General features: G+C 47.6%; 1 protein-coding gene, 1 long non-coding RNA gene and 1 other non-coding gene across 5 annotated transcripts in view; 1 reads left to right on the top strand and 2 right to left on the bottom strand.

Moving 5' to 3' along the window:
* PHF24 (PHD finger protein 24) overlaps nt 1–9,311 on the top strand; it is a 24,000-nt gene extending 14,689 nt beyond the window's left edge. For all 3 annotated transcript variants that reach the window (XM_020880397.2, XM_020880396.2, XM_070480307.1), the window contains 5 exons: nt 2,886–2,964; nt 3,259–3,464; nt 3,812–3,972; nt 4,290–4,385; nt 4,694–9,311. In XM_020880397.2, coding sequence (XP_020736056.2) covers nt 2,886–2,964; nt 3,259–3,464; nt 3,812–3,972; nt 4,290–4,385; nt 4,694–4,790 — 639 coding nt within the window. In that variant the 3' untranslated portion in view covers nt 4,791–9,311. The remainder of the gene's footprint in view (nt 1–2,885; nt 2,965–3,258; nt 3,465–3,811; nt 3,973–4,289; nt 4,386–4,693) is intronic.
* On the bottom strand, nt 3,883–14,442 carry LOC139039483 (uncharacterized). The gene is made up of 2 exons (XR_011492753.1): nt 10,703–14,442; nt 3,883–4,093 (listed from the first exon to the last, which is right to left on the bottom strand). It is a non-coding gene; the product is annotated as an uncharacterized lncRNA (long non-coding RNA).
* LOC139039561 (U6 spliceosomal RNA) lies at nt 11,256–11,362 on the bottom strand. Its single transcript, XR_011492902.1, has one exon. It is a non-coding gene; the product is annotated as a U6 spliceosomal RNA (small nuclear RNA).

The following is a 14,442-nucleotide window of genomic DNA, read 5'->3' as shown; positions in this document are numbered from 1 at the left end:
CCGGTTGAGAGCCACTGAGCTGGAGGACAGAATGAGGATGAGACCCAGTTATTCAAAACTGATTCTGCTTGGAGCAGTGGTGATTTAGTTGCTAAGTCGTGTCCAACTTTTCTGGATGCATAGACTGTAGCCTGCTAGGCTCCTTTGTCCATGAGATTCTCCAGGCAAGCATACTGGAGTAGATTGCCATTTCCTTCTCCAGGAGATCTTCCCGACCCAGGAATCAAACCCCCAGGTCTCCTGCATTGCAGGCAGATTCTTTACTGACCAAGCCATGAGGGAAGTCTTGCTTGGAACAGTACTTAATCTAATAGTTGATAGTTGTCATTCGTTGTATTCATCTGGAAAACCAACCTGAAATCCTAATTGGCTTGCTTCCTGTAAAGATAGATTCTATCTCAGGAAAAGTTCTTAGTCCTGAGATCCCCATTTGGCTTTCTACATAACTCTTTGGAGCCTTTTTCTTCATCTCTGAAGTAATCATTTTGTGAATTAAGTGACAAAGACCTGTTGATTCAGAACTTTGCAAATTATACATAAATGTCCGCTAACTTTTGAGAAGATAAAAAGACAGATTCATGTCTGTTTCTCAGTAAACCTAAGTAGAGTTCAAGTCTTGCTTTATTGATCTGTTGCCCTGCAGATCTTCCATTACTCACTGATTTCAGAGTAAGGATTATAAGCTGATCCCCTCTTCTTCCTACCCCCGAGGATAAAGTAAAGATGTTCTGCTTCCTAACAAATAATACCTTCTGCATGGCTTGTCCATAAAGTGGAGTATAGAACAGTTACTTCCAGACATGTAAATAGCTCCTCCCCAGCTGGAGTATGACACGGCAGGGCCTCCTCTACAGGCAGTCTCTTCCAGTCACCACGCCTCCAAATGCGAACTTGCTCACTCACAGCAACTCTGTTTGGCAGTGTATCTCCTGTGATTCCCCAGCCGCCTGTAATTTGGCTTGTGTATCCATCATTCTGCTGAACTGGCTCTTCTAAGGTCACCAGTGACCTAACTGTCAAGTTCAGTGACCTTTTCTCAGGAATCTTTTACTTGACCTCTCTGATGTATTTAGCACTTCTTATCGCTCCATCTTTTTTTAGGGTATGAATATTTTTGTGAGAGTCTTTACACAAAATGTGGAAATCAGAGAAAATAGAAAATCAGTAAAATGCCATCTGACTTGCATAACCACTGTTAACATTACCTCTACATTGTACAGCTCTCTTTCCTTGGCTTCTAGTACCCTCTACTGATTCTCTTCCCAACTTCCTTCTCTGACCATTCTCCCTAAGTGCCCTTCGTTTCTTGTCCCAGACCTAAAGGCTGGTGTCTCTCAGGGTTCTTTTCGCACTATATTCTCTCTCTCTGGATCTTCATCTACTTCAGTGGCTACTCCACCACCTAAATACTAATAATTCCCGATTCTGTGGGTCCAGACCTAAATTTCCTGTCTCTTAGACTTATATCCATCTTAATGTCTCACAAGTACTTCACATTCAACATGCCCCAAAATGAATTCATCTTTTTCCCCACACCCATTATTCCTTCCATTCCTTGCCTCTGTAAATAGTAACACCACCACCACCCCCTAATTACCAGCCCCTACTCATTTCTCTCCCTCACCCCTCACATGCAGGGGGTCAGCAAGTCCTATGAACTCCACCTCCCAATCTCTCTCAGAGCTTTCCCCTTCTCTTCATTCTCAGGTCTTAGTTTAGCCACTCATCTTTTCTTTATTGCATCAACCACCTAACTGCCCTCCATGCCACCAGGCTTTGCCCATGTAACCCATTCTCTACACAGCAGACAAAGAACTGACCATAGCACTCTACACTTAAAAACTTTCTGTGACTCCCCTTTGCTCTCAGGAAAAAAGGCCCAGTTTGAAGGACTCAATAAAGGGTATTTGGGGCATGTCACATTCAGGCTTCTGCTGACCTCACCTCCCTTATCATTTATCACTCCTCCCTACTCTCTCCCAAGACACACACACACACACACACACACACAGTCACACTCTCTACACTCCAGCTGTACTGAACATCTCACAATGTTATACACCATTGTGCCAAGTATATACTAGGTACTCAAAAAGTATTTATTGAAAGAATGGTTTGGGTTTTTCATGAAATCCACAAATAAATAGTCATGAAATGTCTGCTCCTATTCTTTACTGGTATTTTAGAGAGGAAATGATCTACTGTAAAGAATCTTTGGTAGTTTAAAGACTGTAAGACTATAAATTAATGCTAACAAAATAACATATCAGTGCTCTTTTGGAATTAAAACTTCCATGGCACCATTAAAAAAAAAAATCATTTGGTTTTAGGAAATTTTTAATGATGGCATCTCTTTCAAAACCATTCTGGAGTGAAAGTGATACAACTTTAGGATTAAACACTTTTACCAAATATGGAAACTGGAGTTAGAATTAAACTTTTTAAACTAAAATACTCTTTGAACACAGTCTAACACAGAGGCCAGATACATAAAATAGATAAAGATGGAGCTACTCTGGTAGATGGAGCTGAGGATTCACAACTCTACCCAGTTTCCCCCTTTTCACTTGCAGCAACTTCCTGAGGCACCACCAAGGAGCCCCTAAGCTATCTCAGAGAATAATCCAAAAGCCACTACTTTAGTAAAAGGGACTTGGGTGGAGCCAGGATAACGGGATTCTGGGGATGATTCCAGCCAGAGCTGGACAGCTCTGAGCAAGTCCTTTCCTCTTTCTGGAGCCTCAGTCTCCTTGACTGTGAATGAGATGCTGGGATCAGATGATCCCATAATTGCCGTCCATCTGAAATACTATTTCACCCTTCTTGATCCTTGGCCTTTATTTCTGGCCTATATGGCCATTGATTTAGCTCTTCTTCTTTTTCAGGACAATCTCAACTTGCTGCTAACTGAGGAGGAAATGTACAGCCTCACAGAGACCTTTCAGCAGTGTAAAGTTATCCCTGGTAAGGCTGGGTGGTACTGCCAATGGAGAGGGCCAGGAAGGCTTCTCCTTCATACTTTCTAGGATGAACCATGAAAGGAGTAATCTGGAATTTGGAGGGCAAGGGTGTAAATGGAACCCTGTTTGCAAGCTGTTGGCCTGCCCCTGGTCACAGCCTGTGTTATCCTGGCTATGGAAACAGACTGGACAAAAGCTGTGGGTGCGGGGGCTCTGGAGGGCACACTCGAGGTGAGTGGAGGTACTGCAGATGCTGAGAGAAGGGCGGGCATGCCTAGCGTGTGGTGCCTCCCCACAGACTGCTCCCTGACACTGGAGGACTTCCTACGCTACCGCCACCAGACAGCAAAGAGAGGGAGCAGCGACAGGGCTCTAAGTGAGGCGCAAGAGGAGCAGGCAGCCCGCCAGTTTGCAGCCCTGGACCCTGAACGCCGAGGACACGTTGAGTGGCCTGATTTTTTGTCCCACGAGTCCCTCCTGCTTCTACAGCAGTTGCGTCCCCAGGTAAGGGCCAGCTGGGGTGAATGTCTGTGGGATATTGGGTGACAGAGCCCTGGGAAGCATGCCAGGCAGGTTGGGGGAACACTGGGTACTCTCTGAGCAGGAACCAGTACCAGGAAAGGGCTCAGGTTCCAGCCAGTGACAGGTGATCCAGTGCCTGGGCTGGGGAAACTGCCCAAGGAAGACTGATTTGCGCTGGACCTCACTGCAAATGTTGGTGCTACCAGAAAGGCTCCAGGCAGCTTCAAAGGGAGGTTGCAGAGATAATAATGGAGGTAGGATTCTCTATGGCTTGACAGTTTACAAAATATTTTCATCTCCAAGGTCTTAATTTCTCTCTTCTTTCACAGAACTCTCTGTTAAGGCTTCTAACGGTCAAGGAGCGGGAGCGAGCCCGAGCCACCTTCCTGGCCCGGGGCAGCGGGAGCACTATCAGCGAGGCCGAGTGCCACCGTGCCCAACACTCTTGGTTCTGCAAACGCCCCACCGAGGCTCCTTCCTGCAGTGTCAGGTCCACTCCCTACCAATCCCTGCCCCCACTCACCTACCCTCCTCCTCTGTCCTTTGGTATGAAAGGTACCTGCCTCCGTGTTTCTTCAGCCCTTTCGTCCAGTAGCCAGGAGAGGATCCTTCTGTGAATTAGATAGTGGCCAGTGACTCCTACTGGCCAAGGCATAGATCAGCCTTGACTCCAAACTCTCTCACTCATGTCAGAAAAGTCTGGACGTGCATATCCAGGGGTTCACCAGAGCTTTGGATTCACCAGAATATGGGAGGGGCAGACCTTTCATGGTCCCACTTCTAACCACATGTCTTTGTACCCAACAGTGTCAGCCATGTGGGTCCCATAGCAGACAGCAGCCCAGCCAGTAGCAGCACCAAGAGTCAGGACAAGGCCCCACTGCCCACAGAGCCTGAGTCCAGGTGAGTGACACCTCCTTACCTGGCTGTCTACACCCTGACCCCCACACACACAAGTAAGATTGGGCATTACCCACCATCACCCCAAAACAACAAATGCCCACCCCAGAAACCAGATTTGACCCCAGATCCATAGGGCTAGATCAAATCTAGCTATCAGCCTGGAAGCACAGTCTGCCGGCACCACTTCAGGCACAAGCCAGGACTTCCCTGATTTTTGCCCGGCTCAAGCCATGCTGCTGGGACCAGGTCTTCTGAGCCTCCAGACTCAGCAACCAGCCTCACAAATCTGTTCTTTGCTTCCACTCCAGATTTGTGGATTGGCCTACCTTCCTGCAGGAGAGTGTCATCTACATCTTGGCTGCTCGCCCCAACAGTTCGGCCATTCACCTGAAGCCCCCAGGATAGCATGGAGCAGAAAAGCTCAGTTTGGGGACAGTGGCATTCTCTCCCTCCTTTCATTTCTCCCTTTCCCCACTAACCTCTGGTCCTGAGACTTCTGGGGATGGAGCATTGTCCACATCTCAGTTTATCACTAAGCTTGGCGGCACTGAAGTCACCATTCCCCTCACAACAAGAGTGGTAAATGCACTGCCACATGGAGAAGCCCTGGGAGCTGTGGCAGCATCTGCTCCAGGACCACCCCTGCCCTCACACTGCAGCCTGGACCTGCCACTGCACACGTATGTGTGTGCACACACATGCACACACAAACACACACGCCTAGCTGTCCATGTCGTCAGAGACCTGATACTTCTTTTTTGTTGAAGAAAGACCAAAGTTCTTTTGTGAAGCCCCTGGTATAGATGGGTGGGGGGGGGGGGGGGTGTCTGTTGGCAAGTTTTCATTTACAGTAGGTCAGTCTCTGGCCAAGTGAGTCTTAACAAGGGGGCACATCAGATTCACATACTCTGCTAGAGATGCTGCCAGACGCCCTCTTCCCACACTGAAAACCCCTTCTGTGCTGAACCTCTGTTCTACTAGGTGTGTGCTGTGTCCCTCAGGTGTGTTGGGGTGGGGGAAATTGTTGAAGACCACCACTGCACTTATTATTTATTTATTGTTTATTTAAACCCCAACTCCTGGTGACAGAGAAGGAGCTAGTCTGTGGAGTGCCAATTAGAAAAGGGGGAGGCAGCCCCTCCCAGGGACTCAGAAATCTAGGAACCTCTCATCCAGGTCATTTAAGTCCAAAAGTCTTTATTTAGCAGACCAGTCCAAACCCAAGGTGAGCCATCCTGACCCCTGTTTTTTAGGTGGGTGCTCATGGCCCAGGGCCCAAGGGCCAAATGGAACAGGTATGATGGCAGTTGGCAACCTTCTGGGTTAGGTGCTTCACCCAGGTCAGCTACCACAGAGACCCAAAGCCTGAGCTCCAGGGAGGGTAGGCCTGAATGAAAGAGGAGAGAAGGCTCATTTTTTTCCATTCTTTAGCTTAACTGCAGACATAGAAAAGTATGCCATGGTATGGCGTACAGAGCCCTAAACAGGGACTCCTTTCAAACCACATGACAATGAGGATAAGAGGCTGGAGCTAAGAAGATGATATGCATCTCAGCTGTCTTGAACAGAGAAAGTCTCAGCAAAGCCTCACAGAAGGAGGAGGTGTTCCCTTCTCCCTGTTACTAAGATATGGCCTGAGTTGCTGCTTTTCCCCGTTGCTCACCACATGTTCTTCCCCACAAGCTTAGGGCCTGGACCTGGCAAGGGAGGACTTTGGGGGCAAAAAGATGCTGCCACAAGGCCACCAGCCTGGCCTCTCAGCCCCAGCTGTTCTTCCTAAATTCTCATCAAGTTCTCCAGTCAGCATATACTGTGGGTAAGCACAGGCCCTAAAGTTCAAGCTTCTGTTTCCAACCTCATGACTTAGGTTTAGCAAGGTCTGACTTGGTACCAGGAGTTATTTGAGAGGGGCTGGGCTCAGTCACAAAGAAACTAACACATCCGCATTCCAGAAGACAAACAACTCAGGGTTGCTCAGAGGATGGGGGGAGCTGTAACTTGGGGCATGGCAAGAGCACTGTATGTTCTCCTCCTGTAGAGACAGCGTGACCTGAAAGTCAAGTAAGAAGCTTCTGGGGTTGGATTATTTAGGACTGAAAAGAAGCAGACAGAAGATGAACTGGGTTCATGTGTATGGCTCCGAACATTTCAAAACCCTCAGTTCTTTAATACTCCATAGCCACACTCCCAAGACTAACCAGTAGGAGGGGCCGTTATTCAGTCCAGCCAAAAAAAGAGAAAGCACATGACTCTTGGGCCCAAGGACTGCATCTGAAGCAGCCTGGCCTGGGGTTCTGCACTGAGAAGATTAAACCACATTAAGCACAAGGGCTCTTGCTTACTCTCCTAGCAAATCACCTTTTATGTCAATGACCTTGGGCTGCTTGATCTCAGGACAAGGCATTTTGAGTAAAAGCAAGCTCTAGGCTTTGAGAGCTGAACAGCTTTTTTCTCCTGCCTCATCATCAGTCACAAGGATTGGAAGTCCATCTTCTTGTTCCCCGATCCTTCACAGACCAAGGTGATGCCTACCTTTCTGGAGCAGCAGCTTCTAGCTTTCTGTGGGTGAGTGATAAAGACGGGAGGCCACTAGAGCAGCCCAACTGTATCTCAGGGCCTGGCAAAACAGGCCCCAGGGTTCTTCCACAGTAGGATTTGACCCATTTGAGACCACCCCTCCCTATTTTGGGACAGCAAGCTTCCTTGGTGGGGACATGCTGCAAAGGGCCCAGAGGAGACAATGCCCTCATCAAAAGATGGGGTGCCAAGTCACAGGAGTCCTGGGAAGCAGAAAAGGACAGAAAAGCAAGCAGTCTCTTCTCCATAGGCATCTAACTCTTTACCAAAGGGAAGAGGAGAGGTTCCATTGCTCCCTCAGTTAAGAGTTATAGAAGCTCTATCCCAACCCACCTTTCTGAGGTCTCCCCTTACAGTGTCCTAATCTACAGGGCCTCTCTCCAGGATGTATGGAGACATTCAAACTTTTATAAACCTCAGTTCAGTTCAGTTCAGTCACTCAGTCATGTCTGACTCTTTGCAACCCCATGAACCACAGCACACCAGGCCTCCCTGTCCATCACTGACTTCTGGAGTTCCACCCAAACCCAAACCTAGTGAAGCTCATTTCCTTTCCTTTTCAAGCCCTTTCATCATTGTGACTGTCTGAAATTCTGCCAAGTACAGAAATTAGTGTTTGACTGTAATAGGAGTACAAGAAAATGTTTCCATCTCAGCTACCCAAAATTGCAGAGATCAGTTCTTTTCCCAGTCACCCCCAACTGCACCACCACCCCCAAGTCAAGGGAGACTGAGGTTACACATATGCTCCTCTGAAGACTACTTGCCCTCAGTCTGTTTTTAACCCACAGTCCTCTTCTCCATGCTCAGGTATAAAGGCAGGGACGTCTGGATGATACAGTGGAGCTTTGGGACTGAGAGGCAGCTGAGGCAATAGCTGTGGCCACATAGCCTCCTCAGATTTGTTCCATGGCTTCCTCTCATGAGATCAGCCTTTCCTAGCAGATGGAGGCTCTATGCTTTTGAGCAACAGGCCCCTTTGATCCCAGGGATGGAGCAGTTTCCTCACTCATAGATACTGATCCCTTTCAAGAGCTCTTCCTTAGAGGATAGCCATGGCTGAAGCCATAGGCACATTGCCTCTTTTTGTCCCCAGCCTAAGTAACTGTGACTGCAGGCCAAACACTGGCCTTTCTGACCTTGGTGCTCCCTATGGGATGTCACCCTGGCCTTGTTAGAGTGACCAAATATGGGGGTCCCCCACTCCTATCAACAATATGGGAAGCACAGAATCAAACCACCTGGGAAGAGAGCACCTCCCTGGATGCTGGGTTCAGGATGGTGCCTAGGCTGCTGAGCCTCAAACCTCAACCACTGCAGGTCTCATGGCTTCAGTAAAAGTGGTGCCAAGAAGCCTAAAGGCAAGAGAGAAGCTCCAAAGAAGTGGTGTGGCAGGGCCCCAGGCCAGCCATGAATACCACAAAGCCAAGAGGAACCTCAAGGCAGGACTGGTAGCAGCTCTGGTGATCCTGCAGGTCCCATCAAATCAACAGAGTAAAGACAGAAACATACTTGGCATTTAAAAGGCAAAACACTACTGATGCCAGAATTTTAGGACATCCTGGCAGCACCTGTAACCAAACCCCTTTTTACCCCTCTGTTTACAGTGAAATAAAATAGTTGCTGTCTCCACACCACCGGGTTTCACCTTGCCCAGAATCTCTCTCAGGGCCCTTAGCTTTCAGCCCAGACAACAGAGGCCTCCTTGAGTGGGGGGTATTAATGTGTCATGCCTATTCTCGATGGTTCACCCTGGAGTGGGGTAGGACTAGGCATTTTCCCTGCTGTTGCTTTCTTGCTGCCACTGCTTTAGGCAACCTTGAAAGGAAAGAAAATGAACACATTACAGAATCTCCAATAGACCCCACTAGCACTAAGGAAAAACTTTCTTCCCTCTGGGCCACATGCCCCAATGACTAAGATCAGAGAGGATGTCAGATCTGCTCAGGCCAGTGACTAGGAAGCCCAGTAACATTCTAGTTTGTGTAGCATGGGTTGGGATGACCACGAATAAGAACATCAAGATATAAGTAGCAAGGCCTTTCCATATCCATGGTGAAACAAAGGCCATCAAGCATAGCCTCCTGTGAGAGATGGTCTCTGATTTATCTTCTGGCCGAACACAAACTTGTGAGAATGGCTCTGAGAACACTCAAGTAATAATGGAGGATCCAATGCTGTTCTCTGGAAGGTAACTTGACAGTAAGCTGAGGGGAACATCCCCAAGCCCTGTCTTCCCATCATTATAGCTGCATGCTCCTCCGCATGGCTCAGCCTTCACTCCAGAAGGAGGTAATGTTCCCAGAAGCTGGGCACAATGGAAATCATAATAAAAAGATTGTGATGTTATTTTGGCTTCTGTTTTCTGTTGTTCAGGGCACCTGCCAAGTTTCGGTTTGGTTTCCTATCATTGGCCAATTCCTGAATCTAAAACGAGGAGCTGTAGTCTCCAGGAAGCCCACAGCTAGGTTGCCAGGTGCAGGGGCGGGTGGGGAGGAGACAAGGGCTCCACCATGGACACAGAGGAGATGGGGGCACAGAAGAGAAAAGTCAAAGTTTTTGAAGAAATTGAGGAAGAGGTAAGCCCTCTGAGCCTCCCTGCTGTGTGTTGCCCCAAACACACACCACGGGCCAGTATTAGACATTCCCTTCCCAGTTTCTGCTGAACTACAGAGTGGGGACTACTAGTCGGCTGTTTTCTACTGGTCTGGGCTCTCCTTGGTCTGGAGTTTCCTCACCATCTTTGCTAATTGTTTTAATGTGATATGATAGATTGGATAAACTAAGATCTGGAAAAGCTTTCAAAGACTATGAAATCTTCAATTCATCCCTTTTGCCTGGTAAGAACAGAGTCAGTACCTGTAGATGTGAAAGCATCTCTAGACTTTGGATTAGAGGCAGATATTCTACTCTGAAACCATAGGAGCCCCAAACACAAATACAGCTAACCCTCCAGGGACCAGAGGCCATTAAATTGCATGGTCCAACTATATGCAGATTTTTTTTCAATAAATAGGTACAATAGTACCACACAGTCCTCAGTTGAATCTGCAGATGTGGAACCAGGGATATGTAGGCCCAATTATAAAGTTACAAGAGGATTTTTGTGGCAGGGGCATCAGCTCCCCTAATTCCCACATTGTTCAAGAATCAACTATAAATGCTAACATTTTAGCACTTCCTATGCACTGGGCAGTTCTAAGTGCTTTGCATAAGCTAATCTTCAAAACAACACTATGTGATTTGTATTACACATGAGAAAGTGAAAGTGAGGTTCCACAGTCACAAAGTTAGGAAGTAGGGGAGTCAGGCAGTCTGATTTCAGTTCCCATGTTCTTAATTTATTGTACTCCCTGTCAAAGTACACCTCAAAGAAAGTTGCTGTATGGTCCAGCACCTCCTGATTCCATCCCCAGGGAACAGGCATACATAGGTAGCCAGGCAGGTAGCCCACATCAGAGGATTTCTTACCACCTGCACAACTCACCCCCTTCACTCACAGACTCCCACACCACTCCATCCTGGAATCTTCTCACAGAAGTCCATCAGGCTCAGACACAATAACAACCTACACATCCTTTCTCGTTTCCAGGCTCAGTGAAGCCAAGCATTGGGACAGAGAAAAAAGGCATGAAAGCTGGACCTCTATGAGCCCTCATGACAAGAAAGGTTTCCCCACTCTCATTCAGACAGTCTTGACTGGAACTTCGGACCCTCCCAGCTCTGTCCCTCATACCAACCGGCACTTGTTCCCAGGGTTGGCTGGAGCTTCGGTTCCACAAAAACTTCCACCCACTCTGACTTTCCCTAGAGAGAAAGAGGAGTGCACTTGAGCCAGAGTAGAGCAGTGATCACTAAATTTGCTAAATATGGAGTAATTAGTGTTCTCTCTCCCACCCCACTCATAGGGTTGTTTATAGAGTTTGGCCTTTCTAAACTTCAGTTTCCTCATCTGTAAAAATCTGGAAAACAGTTCATTTTGTCTGCCTCCTAGGCTGATAGTTGAGTGAAGACAGGATAAAATTGGTAACTGAACAGAGCTTGGTACACTGTAAGGCACTGAGTGAGCAGCAAGAATTTCTGGCCCCTGAAGTCTGTGTGTGTATCAGTCAATACACACCCCCCTCCCCCGCATAGCTGGGTATACTTCCATTGGCCTCTGTCCACAGTGCTGAAGTCACAGCCAAGCCCGTTAGGAACTTTCAGTCCGTCTTTTTTTTTTTTTTAATATACTCATTTATTCATATACACACCTACTTTACATTATTACATTTTAATACTCATAGAAAACAAAAAAATATAGAATGTTCCATGAATTTGCATGTCATCCTTGTGCAGAAGCCATGCTAATCACCTCTGTAACGTTCCAATTTTAGCATATGTGCTGCTAAAGTGAGCACTTAAGTCCCTCCTTGTCCCATCTAAGGAAGCATCAAATACAGAGAATACCAAGCCCAAGGATTGCCCTAAAACTGGAAGGTATTGCCAAAATGGTTTTTTATTTCATTACTTTCAAGTATCTTTTTTTTTAAATAAACAATAACATTCCTTTAAAATTATAATAGGTACAAAACAGGCAGGATGTGATTTAGCAGGTCAGGGAGAGCAGAGGATGCAGTCTTCACTTGGTGAAGATGTAACCTGAGGCTACATGGAAAGAGAGGGTCAGAGGAGGGGTGTGGGCTGGCTAGTATGCTGACTGGCACCCCAGGAAAAAGCTAACCACAGCCAGGGGAACATGGTCTTAGTAGCTGGAACTGAACAAGGCAAAGGAGGAACCCATGAAGGCCTGAGAGGTGTTCACCCTATCAAGGAGCAGATTTGAGGGATGCAGATGGCTGATGTCTGATAGATGGGACCAGTGAGGTTGATGTGACCTCAAGAACAGAGCTAAGATCAAAGGTGGAGGAGGGGCAGATTTCTGCTCAATAGGACCAAAAGACAACTGAATACCTGGGAAGGTAGTGAAGCTGTACATGCATATGACAGAAATATGATGTTGAGGGTGAAATGCCTTCCCAGGTCTCTAGTTCTCTTGAGGCCTGCGATGCCAGTAAGTGGTTAGGCACCTTCTACTGTAACCCCAGCCCTGAGGCCTGCTGAACTATAGGGAGATCCATGCTGTACAGACCCATACAAACCCAAAGCATCAGCACTGCTGAGCCGAAAGCCTTAATTTCTTTAGTTCAACCTCTTAGACCAACTGCTGTGCCTCCAGCTCTGATCCCTGACCTGAGAGAAGAGATCCAACATCATAATTCGCCTATTATCCCCTTTCCAGGTGGGCTCTGAAAAGCATGCCTTCAGAAGCTGATGTTGCATGCCCTCTGATGGTCATTCCCAGTACTGTTCTCTCACCCCAAAGCAAAAAAAAAAAACAAAACTCTTTGAACTTTTATGATACTAGTCATTGCAGGGCTTCCCAGGTGGCTCAGTGTCAAAGAATTCACCTGCTAAGCAGGAGATATGGGTTTAATCCTGGGTCGGGAAGATCCCCTTGAGAAGGAAATAGCAACCCAGTCCCGTATTCTTGCTGGAGAATCCCAGGGACAGCAGAGCCCGGCGGGCTACACTCCATGGGGTCACAAAGAGCCGGACACAACTTAGCAACTAAAAAAAGATAACAACAACTAGTCAGTGTAGGTTCGGAAGAGGCAGGGAGACACTAGACAAGTACCTGGGAGTCAGATGACCGGTCAGTGTGCAAGTATCAGTGTCAAGATTAGGGCTCATCTGAAAAGATCTAGGAGAAGGCTTAGACTGAGGCTGGATGGGGGAGCTACCTAATCCAAGACTAAGACCAATATCAGTGTCTCAGGCTGAGGCCAAAGTTGGGGCTCATTGTGGGACTGAATTCTGGGCTAATGTGTCAGCATGAAGTGTGTATCCAGGTGATATGCAAAGAGTCTGACTACAGGAAGGAGTCAGTGGATAATGGGGTCAACATGGTATTCCTATACAAGGTGAAACATCAGATAAGTACCAGCCATTGGAGAACTTAAAAAGAGATATTGCCAGGGGAGAAGTACAAGCGATGGTAGACAGAATAAGGAAGGCACTAATTTCTAAGAGCCTCCCAACCTTAAAGACGGGAATAGCCAGGCTAGAAGAGCCCCTTTTCTCCTCAGAATGTGAATTTCAGTATTCCAGTTCCAGCTTCCTGTTGAAGCCCCCCACCAACCCTAGTACTGCCACATACAAATGATAGGAACAATTTTGGGACACAGAGAGGTCCAAGAAACAGTCCTGTCACTGCATAAAGCCGGCAGTGTGGGGGTAGTCTTCCTTTCCCCCAGGATTCTCTGTTTCTACTGGCAACAGTGCTGGCAGCCTCCCACACCCAGATCTTAGCAACCCTGGGAGCCCCTGGCAACTGCTGCCATGGTGACAAGACAGGGAACTGAGAACAGGCTGGGGGGAGCACTTCCTCTGGAGCCTTCAGGACATACGTGAGAGAGGTCTCCCGCTCCCATACACAGTCTGGGAGGGAACATGTGCTCCTGTCTAAACACCTCCTCACTGGCACCCACCCCCGCCCCTGCCCCAGGTTCCGGTTCCCTCAGGGTGAGGAAATGAGGGACATCTACGGTTGTGACGTCTCCAGAGGGAGAGAGGGTGAGAGGGGGTGTTTGGAACTGACAAGATCACAGATGCATGCATACAAAGGCAGACAGTGTCAGTGTATCAACAGCCATGAAGCCTTACTTCATCCACTTTTTGTCATGTAGACAGACACAGGCCTACACTTAATCACATATGTACAGTAACACAAAATCACATACCTACAATAAATAACACAGAATCAAGCACACACAAAAATAATTAAACAGATACACTTTCACTCATAAATCACATGATAAACACAACACTACAAATAATTTCCAGACTCCAACGTTTATAGATGCACTCGCATATCCAGATATCTGTGACCATATAGAATAAGTTAACTTTCTTGACCATTAACTGCAGGCCGAGCTGTCAGCACTACATGCGTCACCTTAATTAACCCTCACAACAATCCGATGCGGTACGGCTGTCTTCTATCTCCATTTTACAAAAGAGGACGTTGGGCGCTGGTACGGTAAGCAGCCTCACGAGGTCAACAGTCTGCCTTCAGAGCCTGCTTCCTCACACCCTCTGCCACACCCTGAGGCGCCCCTGGTTCCTCCCACACACACCTGATCCCCAGGACAACGGGACACAGGACAGCAACTGCAAACTCGGCGAACAACAGCATCTGTGCCACCGATAACTAAAGGCATAGCTCTGCCCCTCTGACGGTCTAAGCCTACACTTTAGCATTAGCTGGGACCAGGTAAAGGCCGGTGACTAAACTCTGCCTCCGTGTTGGCACAGGCAAGGCTGGGGGAGGCAAAATAGACAGAACTGGAATAGGAAGAATCAGAGCCTCCCACAGTCCAGGCCCCCAGGAATCTGGAGGTAGAAGATTGAGAGCCCTTGGATACAAGAGCCAGTACCA

This window comes from Odocoileus virginianus, chromosome 18 (genome assembly GCF_023699985.2).
Source record: "Odocoileus virginianus isolate 20LAN1187 ecotype Illinois chromosome 18, Ovbor_1.2, whole genome shotgun sequence".
In the NCBI taxonomy this organism is placed as follows: Eukaryota; Metazoa; Chordata; class Mammalia; order Artiodactyla; family Cervidae; genus Odocoileus; species Odocoileus virginianus.
The sequence above is the reverse complement of the archived record's forward strand: the minus strand, read 5'-3'. Positions and strand labels throughout refer to the sequence as shown.